Raw genomic sequence first — 10926 nt, 5'->3', positions numbered from 1 at the left:
AAAAAAAAAAAAAAAAAGAAAAAAGAAAAAAAAAAAGAAGAAACAAGTTGGTTTGCGTCGGATTGGTTCGATTTATCGAATATGATTGTCAAACGAGTAACGATCGTTCAACGCTTCCGCGGGGGCAAAGTCGGGGAAGAAACCGTGCGGCAGGTTGCCCGCGAGCAACGAGTGATGGGGGAATCCAGCGTCGTCGCCCGGATGGGGCGGCAGGCCAGCAAGGGGGTGGATGATTTGCGCGGGCGGCTGGACGGCCTTGTCGTTGTTGTTAAGCGAATTCATAACCACCTCGCCCGTAGTCGCCCCCGTGCAGTCCCTTCTCAGCTGTTCGAGTTTCAAACTCTTCCCATATTTCCCCCGCACGTACATTAACAAGCTGTTGTACGGGATGCCGAATATCCTGCTTGCCTGCGACGTGGTCATCTTCTTGTTCCAAACGTGCTGCAACGCCTCGGTCAGCTCCGCGTTCGTCCAAGACCTGGGCGGGCCGCCCCTAGGTGCGCTGTGCTGTCCTTTCGGCCTCCCGACCGGGAGGCCCCTGCTGCTGTGGTCGCCCCACCTGTGCGGCGTGTCACCGTCGCCCCTGTGCTTCTTTGGCTTTTTACCCGGGTGGTGAGCCCCGAGGCTGGCCGCGCCGAAAAGTCCGTGCAGCGCTTCCGGTTTAAAACTATCGTGGAGATCCGCCAAAAGGGATCCCCTGTCTAGGGCACCTACATGAGGGAACAGTCCACCACCTAGAGACACGACACCGTCCAACGGGAATATGGGCGTCACGGAGCTTTGTTGCGGTGTGAGCGGAGATNTCATCAGGCCGGGAAGCTCCTCGCGGCCGACCCTCACCTCGCCACGGTACATAAAGTCGATCAGCGCCGCTACCTCGTGGCCGGGGAAGTCCTTTAGCACGATCACCGGATGTTTGCAGGGGTGCTCCGCAAATATCCTCTCGAAGAACGGGCTGCAATTCAAACGGTTTTCGCTTTTATCGAGTATCGAGTTGTTTTATTTGGTTTTTTTTTTTTTTTTTTCGTTGAAATTATTTTAAAAATATGCCGAAAAACTTCCTCGCTACGGGAGTTTTTTGATAATAAAGAATGTTTATTAATAATAATAAAAAGAAAAATTCGAAGCGTATTTTGGTTTATTTGGAAATGTTTTATTAGCGCCTCTAGAGAAGTTTAAAGTCAATCTGTGTAAAGTTGAACGTACGATTAGAAAAGGAATTAAAGAAGTTTCGAACTTTTGATATTTAATTATTCTATTAATTCTATGTAATGTATTCTATGTAATTATATGTTATTAAAATAAATAGCAAATGAAATGAAAATATCATTCTTGAAGGTTATTAACGTATTTATAATGAAAAAAAAGGGGGAGAAACGATCTTCGATTTTGATTTTATTGTCGAATTTACAGGTACTTTTTATGATATTAATATCGTGCAATGTAACTAAATTAATATTTTATCATTAAGAAGAATTGGCTTCTTCAGGTAGTAGTGATTCGTCAATCTTGTTTGTCGAACATATGTCATAGTGTTTACATAAATAGACAGACTTATGAATCATGCTAGCACAGGTAATACAGACGAGATATAAATCAAAGACAATCTTCAACTTTTATTACAGTGTTTCCCAACCTTTTTGAATTAACGACATATTGTAAAAATTTTTTAAATTTTTACTACATATTTAGAATGAAAATTTTTATTCAAATGCTTGAAATGCTAAATACATATTTCTTTTATAGCTTTTATTGTTTGTTATTAAATTTTGTTTAAAAAAATTTGAAAAATATTTATAATATTGATAAGAGATCAGAATTTTGATAACAAATCTAGATATCGATAAAAATAATAATTTGTAACCAATGATGATTTTTAATTTTTTAATCGACTTGTCATTAGTAGATTGTATTTATGAAAAATTTGAATGTACACGATATGGCGAAAAATATAAAATATTCATACTTCATTTCTTTAATCTAAAATTATTCATGAAAATTTTATTTTGTATAAATATTCGCGATCATTATAAATATTAAATATATTTTGTAAAAATTTTAATAAATTATATTCGATAGATTTATTTATATATATTGATTGAAAAACACTGTTCTAATATGAAGTCATTGTGTATTTAACTTGAACCATAATGAATAACCTCGTAAACAAATACAATAATTCATAATCTCTTCGAAATGATAAAATTTTCTTAAAAACATTTTTGATTTTATCACAATTATCACAAATATCACAATTATATTAAAAATCATAAAAAACTAGAAACAAATATATTTATTCTGACTAATAATCAACAATAGATAGTTAGTCGAATAATTATAATTTATTTAATTCCCATTTAATAACTATTTAATGAGGATATGGAAAATTTTGAATAATTTCAAGATACTTTTACCATAATTTTTCTTTTACCACGATTTGTGAAAAATATATTATTAAAAGAAATATTATCAAAGCAAATCTTCGTTTCCATGTAGTTTTATTATTAGAATATAAGACAAAACTTCTATAAACAATTATTATTTAATTCTTTTTATAAATGATTTTTTTATAATGATCCAATATTTTTGACATAAAATTTGTGATATAAAATTTAACATTTCTTTAATTCTTCTTGTATCATTACAACAAAATCAATTGTTATTTATTTTTAGAATTCATATATTATATTACGACATATTATAATGCATTTTTGCCATTAGTTCTTTTTTTATTTAAAATATGAGATGGAATTAAAACTTAGAAGTCAAAATTATACTGATATCTTAATTTTTATAATTGATTGAGAGTAACATAAAATTAATTACAGAAAAGATAAAATTAAAGAAATCATTAAAATAAATGTATCGATTTATCATCGCGTATTACATATTCAAAAATATAATATTTTCTTAAAAATTTATTTTTTAAATTTTTGACATTATCTACAAATTTTTCAATTACTTTTTCTTCTTACTTTTTTTTTATTTTCTTCTTTTCTAATATAAACTGTATCATCAAATAAACTATTATATTTTAAAAATCCATTAATAGAAAATAAGAATACGATTTTAGTAGAAACAGCTGATCTGTATCCAATCTAATTATATTCTAATATTCTATATCTAATAGTCGTTCCAGAATTAATTTTGCATATAAAAAGCGATAAAATCATTGCATATCTATGAATTTATTTCAAAAGTAATACATAAATATCATCATTTTCAAAGTATTAATGGAAAATGAATTAATTTTGAAAATTAAAACACATTTGGATATTTTTATCTTCGTAACAAAATATTATTATACATTTAAAAATCGTATTTTTTATGAGTTTAGATCGTATCGTGAAAAACTATTTTTCCTAACGATTCATTTTACAAAGTTATCATAATGTATGGAATGATTGAATAAAAAAAAAGAAAAAAGAAAAAAAAAGAAGTATATAGAAGGTTAATGAGCCAAGTACACGAACCATATTTACGATAATATGTTTTAGATATTTTTTAAATAACGTTATATATAAGAATGACAAATCACTATCGTTTGAACAGAGTAATATTTTTTTGTTTAATAATTTAATCAATATTAATGCACAATAAAACTATTTATATGTTATAGAAATTCGTTACAAAAATTCTTATTATCGTAAGAATGGTAATAATATTGAAAATATTATAATAAAAATAATTTATTAATTTATATTGTTGATATATCATTTTCTAGCAGGATTTAAGTATTTGTGTAACGAATCTTTGAAATATTTTATGCTTTGGGCCTATAAATATTATCATGGTAAATTTTATTTTTAGCAGCCAAAGATCTGTGAAAATAACAAGAGGTACTTTGTATTTGCATGAATGTATCTTTATCTATTTATACATGCATCTATATAAATATATCGTTAGTCAGATTAAGGAATTGAAGAAATGAAACATATTTAGAAAAAAAAAAAAATATTAGAAAAATCATTATCGTTTGGTATTTTAATCATTTACAATTATAACTGAATACTGAATATATTGATAGAAAAAGAAACTCTTTATGTGTTTGAGAAACATATCTAATGATGAAAATGAAAATAGGAACTTTAGATTTCAAATTACAATAGCATTAAGTATTCTGTTGTTAAAAAAGTATCATATTAATTTGGAATCAAATATCAATCAAAACAGTTTTATTATTTTTTTATAACAAAAAAAGAAAATGTAAAAGATATAAAAAAAAAATTTTTAAGCATTTATCAAAACAATTATTCTTATCTATTCCTGCTTAACAGGAGAAAAAAATTATATCGATTTATAAAAATTACGATTTCGAAAAGTGAAAAAGTTTTCTACGACATTCTATTTTTAGTTCTGATGATCGTCTAGCTTTGACAAAAGTTATGTATAACATAATCTGAAAGAAAAAATTCAAAAGAACATGAATTGAACGAGGAATTCTCGTTTATATCGTTTTTATCGAATCTTTATTTTTATGACAATATTTTGGAAATCTTTTCTATATATTGTGTGAATGTAATTAAAGTATTTGTAATAAGTAAAATTAAAAATTTTAAAATATTAAAAAAAATTTTAAAAATAAAATTTTAAATATAATCCAATTCAATCATTCGATTTAAAATCTCAATAATCATTTCTAGCTATTTCTAGAAATATCTAAAAATTTTTATCATATATTTCTTTCATGAAAGAGAAAATAATACTAAAAAAATATTTTGAATTTACAAACAAGAATTTTTTATTATCTAATAGTAGATATGTTAAGTAAAATAAAATCAAACAATTAAAATATTTCGTATTATATATTGGTAAACAGAAATATCGGATCATATTTCAATTTTATTCTCATTTTTCAAATAACTTATCAAATTGATCCTTTGTCAAATTATTTCTCATCTTTTAATATGATGCGAGTTAAATTATTGCTAATATATTTTCCTCTATAAATATTTTTTCCTCCATATATTATGTATTTGTCATGCATAATTTAAACGATGCGGTTTCTTGACCGATTCAAGCTGTTGAATCAATTGTTTCATCATCTTGTGTAATTTTACATGTATAAAATTATTGTACACGATAAAATCACAAATTCATTCATGTTTGTCAATAATTAAGGAATCCATATCGTGTAACACGAAAAAATTCGGTAAGAAAATTATATGGATATCTTAATAATATATTTATATTGGAATAATGAAATTTATTTCTTTAAATATATACACTTTCTAACAAAAATTAAGAAAAGACTAATCGCATGAAAATTTATTTATATTTTTTATCTTCTCAGATAAATAGATTGGAATTAAAAATAACATAATAAAAGCTATATATCAATAAATAATAAGTTTTTTTTTCCAATGTGTTTGAATGTGTGAAGAGTAAAAATAAAAAATATAAAAAATATAAAACTTTGCGAATGATTGATTTATTTTTTATTATTATTTTAAGTAAGTATATAAATACTGTACATGTAAGAAAACATGTTCAAATTATATGAAATGAAAAAAAGAAATATGAATTCTTGACGAAATAAATATAGAATATACAGAATAAACATTTGACAATATTATATAAGTGCCATTTTGTTATTTAAAAAATATATATCTTTTCAATATCAATTTCAATTCGATTGAAATAATATGAACAATTTGGCAACAATTTTTATAAAAATAACTACTATATAAAAATAAAATAATGATATTGAACCAACGTGCAAATTTTGTCAAATAAATTTGTAAATAAACAAATCTATTCTTGTGATTTTACACTTTCTATTCTATTCTTCTAAATTTATTTGATTTTCTTTTTTTTTCTTCTCAAAATTTGAGAACTATCTCAAGATTTGAAAGCAATGGGTCCAGAAAATATTGTATAGCAATGGAAGCATTTTAACATTGTTATTAAGATTGAAACAGTGTCTCCGTCGGTGTATAGCTTCACAAAAAAAATTATTTCGAAGAAAATAATGTATATTTTTTACGAAAAGATTTATATTTTTATAATACCAATCTTATTGCTTTTTAGAGACAGCATATATAAAAATTTGATTAGATAAATATGAAATTGTGTGAATGTAAAATGATGTATTTAATAGTTAAATTTGAATTACAGATGTAATTCAAAAAAATCATATCATTTGAACTAGTATATATATAAAAATATTATATAATAGTGTATTAATATAGTAGTAATAATATGCTATTATATAGTATTATACTATACATTATATTATACCATATAATAGTTTTCTCTATACTTTTTAATATAAAACTAGTTGTCACTTCTTCATCAAGAATATTGTAAGTTTTTATTCATATTATATATCCATTATGATGGAAATTAAATTTTGGTTCTTCATTTATGTGATAGAAATCCATTACATCAGCTTGGATTGGATAAGATACATTTAGTATTAAAATATATTTTCATATAATTGTAATAGTTTTTTTTTTTTTATATATAACTTTTCCATCACGAAAAGAAACTTATTTTACTTTAATATCTTACTAATGAATTTTTTGCTTCCATATAGGATCGAAGATCATCGTTAGCTATTTTCTTTTCAATAGAAACATAATATTCTCAGTGCAATTACAAAGTATCATCAACAAGTTTAACCTCATTTTATTTGGAAATTATTATTTGAATATTTGTAAATAATAATTTGGAATTATTACCTCAATTAATTTTATATTCAAGTAACTTATTTTATATTCAGATGAAGAAGAATCATTTTTACAAAGAAATTTTTATTCGAATTAATTCATTTAAATTCAATAACAATAATTTTTATTACAATCTTGTGATTGTGAGAGTATAAAAGAAATGTATATTTCTAATGCAATTGATAATATTAAGAATTAAAAAATATATGAGAAATTATATCAGATAATACTTGTTGTGAAGTTTCATAAATGAAATAAAAAAATTATTTCAAATTATAAAATAATTCAAAGAAAAATTGTGCTTGTTTAAATAAATTAACGTTGATAGGAATCTTATGATTTTTAATATTGACTTGTATATCAGAATTCTATACTCTTAAGATATTCTACTTTTGTCTGATAATAATCGTCACAATCAATTTTTTAAAACAGAATTTCACAAGATTTTCATATATTTACTTATATAAGCAAGTGTATCGAAACAATTGTCTATAATATAATAATTAATTATGAATCAATAACTGCATTTCAATTATATTATTTTTTGAATATAAATTGATATTATATATTATAATATTTAATATGACGACCATATTGTGACATCTATCTATATCAATGAATAATTGGAATAGCATTATATTTCTTGAAATTGTCAATAATTTTCAATTATTTATCCTCATAAGCTTGTACAATCTCTTTTCTCTATTTCTGTTCAAAAACCGGAATAAAGTTAAATAAAAGATAATAAGATCACGTTGTCAAAATCATTGGGAATAAAATCCTTGATAGGCAAATAACTTTTTCGTTAATTTCCTAGATTTCGTAAGTTTCTATATATATTTAGAGCTGTGAACATATTTTGTCGAATGTATGGCCCCCCAACTATTCGCTTATTTCTTTTAACAACAATGAAAGTGGTGAAAGTAATTGACCACTTGCTGAAATCGTGGATGGAATTGTGTAACTATGCATACTTTGTCGAAGTAAATTGTATGAGAACATGATACGATAATATTTGAAAGTTAACTTAACTCTTATATATTAGTACTAATGATACTTGAACTGTAATTATTATTATAAACATTATCTTCAAATGTTATTTTTTATTTTTCAAATAATCTATTTCAAAATATTTATTTATACAAAATTTTTAGCTGCCATATGTTGTATTAAATTGTGAATATGATGACAAGTAATAAACTTGTCTTTTTTTAATTACATTTAAAAATATGAATTTCATCATAACCAATACATGGAAGTTTGAAATTCTTCTAAATTTATTCTTTGATTTGTGTTCATTATCTATATCTTTTGTTCTCTCATTTCAATAAATGTTTATATTGTTTATTCTAAATCCACTTATTCAAGAATCTTTTTGATATAGATTTTATCATTACATTAACTATCAATTTATATTCAAAAATAACATAATTGAAATGTATATTATTTATCTGTAACTTATCAATTTTGTATATAATACCTTTTTTGTAATACCTTTATATTATTCAATTATTATAATATATTATAATTAATTAATTGTTATAACATAATTTTACTTTGGTATTTGGTATTTTTGTTGTAATCGTTCAGGCAAATATGAAAATCTCATGGAATTTTTTTCTTTAAATCGACTATAATGATTAATTGTAATCGTATCGTTATTCTTAAATATAAAAAACATTTATTTTACATTTTTCAAAAAATTTCACTATTTCAAACATTATATAAAATAATAATTTTATTTATAAAATTCATAATAAAATCAAGAAATAAAAATATGTATCTTCTATTTTGACTTATAGTTTTTATACGTAAATTATTATAAGTGTAACTTAATATTTATTAAAAAAAAAAAAATTAATAGAAATTCAAAATCTTTAATATATTATATAAAAAAGGTTAATTTTATAAGTTAAAATTTCTTATATGATTTCTAATTCAAAAATGCAATTTAAGAAAAAAAAAAATATTTTACGCTGTCTAATTCTCATGATATTTCAAAATATATGTTTTCAACTCTCAATTTTACAGGATAATTTCACATTTTCATCTTAAAATGGAATTTAATCGATAAAAAGAAAAAAATATGTATCAAATATATATTTTTTATGAATTTAAAAATCAATTACAAATATTAACAAATATATAACAATTTATTAATTTAGATAAAAATCAATTTATCATAGAAATTTTAGAAAATTGCTATTATTTTTTAATTTAACTTAGAAATCTGAAAAAACTGCTTTTTTTAAAGCTAATTTAGTTTAAAAACACCTTAAAAATCAATGGAGATTCAGCATGTGAAAACATTTATTTCCGATCTCTCAATATTTAATAGGATTATTTCTAAGAAAAATATTTGTAAACATTAATATCTTGAAATTAGATTGTAACTTATTGTATATTGTAATTGTATCGTAAACATAACGGTTTGAGTTTAGTTATCAATAAACGATTTAAAATCGAATTTCGAATTACAAAATGATATAATCTAAGGTTGAATAAGTTTCCAATAAAAAAAAATAAATAAAAAAAATTCAATAAATTATATAATAGTTTCAAAAAATAAATATTTATACATATTAAAATATTTTAAAACATGAATATATAGTAAATTGATTTACTTTCGCATATTATTTTTCATTTAAAAATGACATCAATCCAAATAATATGATATATTATTTAAATATATCATTGTTCAAGTATTTTATTTATATGTTATTCAAGACAAAGCGTTTTCAATTATCAACAAATATCATACGAAACAAGAAAAATAAGCAAAATAATAATATTACAGCAGATAAGGTAGAAGATGCGAACAGAGATAGGATAAAGATACTTAATATGATCACTTGTATCATTTACTCATTCAATATATCATATAAAGAAAGTGTTAAAATTTATCACTTTTTATATTATATTAGTATTTAATCATGTATAAAAAGATAAATTGCTATGCCATGTAATCAATAATTATAAAAAGAGAAGTACTTCAATAAATGAATTTTATTAAATCTAAAAATTATTGAATCTCTGATAATTTTACTTCACATTCTTGAATTTCATAAATGCATGTATACATACTAGAGCTATTTAATTAATAATGTGCTTGAACAGTTTAATCGACTGAAAGATTATTTTTTTATCTTAATTGAAAAAGTTTTTTTCTTTTTCAATATACTTTGTGTTTCTAATATGATTTAATCATAATTTCAATATACTATTTACTATAATAAAATTAATATAATAAAAACTATTTAAAAACATTTATAATAATATATAATAAAGACACGTATAAAAATAACTTCAAAATAATTAGCATACACCGAATTAGTATCTCTTAAGTAAATCATATTAGATATACCTTTTAGCTTTCAATAATTCTAACTTATATAAAATACAAATAATTTCTTTTTACTTAAACATCAACTAGATGCAAAAATATCAATCATCTTCAACAATTTAATCCCTTGAGTTATATTCACAATGAGATTAAATCAAATTTCAAATTTTAGTAATACAAATTTTCACAAAGCAATACAATTTATTCTTCTTTATCCTCTCTCTCTGCCAAGAACGCAGAAAATACGCAAATCAACTTTTGCTACGTCATATTAGGTTTCTTTGCCCTCCATATACACATATACACATAACACCACACACACACACATGCACGCGTGCATCACACACACACACACACACACACACATACACGAAAGATCGGCACGAAAACAATGTTTCCTTACCTGCAGGCACTAAGAACAACCTTGTGCGCCCTGAGACTAGTCTCGGCGCAGACCAGGGTCACGTCAACGAGTAATTCCGCGTGTAGCAACGCCTCGAAGGCCTGGAGTATATGCGTCTGATGATTGTTCCATCGTAAGGAATAGTGCGACTGCAAAGCCATCCCATCAGGACTGTCCGCGGCGCTCGACATTTTTTCACCGCCGCTCGTGCCGTTAGCGGAGCCACCTTGCTCCGCCTCGTTCTCCTTCGTACCTCGAGGTCCTTCGTCCGTTTCTCTCTTCCATGCACGCACGCACGCGGCCACGCACGTATCGTGAACAATGCCTCCCCCTCGACACTATCTTGAACGCCGCTGTTCTCCTGAAACACGAAAAACCCTTTTGCTCAATTCGGCTCGAGTTCGATCGTTACCTCTTACGACGGTATGCGGATCTGGATTAGAGATTAAATAATTTTATAGTAATTATTCACGAAATAGGTACGCCTCCTTGATCTCAATGATCTTGAA

At 25.3% G+C, this 10926-nt stretch overlaps 1 protein-coding gene across 4 annotated transcripts in view; it reads right to left on the bottom strand.

Moving 5' to 3' along the window:
- Positions 1-60: 60 nt before the first annotated feature.
- The window catches only part of LOC102674079, a 21163-nt gene continuing 10297 nt past the window's right edge, over positions 61-10926 (bottom strand). For all 4 annotated transcript variants that reach the window (XM_006618155.2, XM_006618153.2, XM_031511702.1 and 1 more), the window contains 2 exons: positions 10418-10778; positions 61-955 (listed from right to left, as the gene is read on the bottom strand). In XM_006618155.2, the coding sequence (XP_006618218.1) occupies positions 73-955; positions 10418-10608 (1074 nt within the window). In that variant the 5' untranslated portion in view covers positions 10609-10778 and the 3' untranslated portion in view covers positions 61-72. The remainder of the gene's footprint in view (positions 956-10417; positions 10779-10926) is intronic.

Source organism: Apis dorsata, unplaced genomic scaffold (genome assembly GCF_000469605.1).
Source record: "Apis dorsata unplaced genomic scaffold, Apis dorsata 1.3 scaffold_342, whole genome shotgun sequence".
In the NCBI taxonomy this organism is placed as follows: Eukaryota; Metazoa; Arthropoda; class Insecta; order Hymenoptera; family Apidae; genus Apis; species Apis dorsata.
The sequence above is the reverse complement of the archived record's forward strand: the minus strand, read 5'-3'. Positions and strand labels throughout refer to the sequence as shown.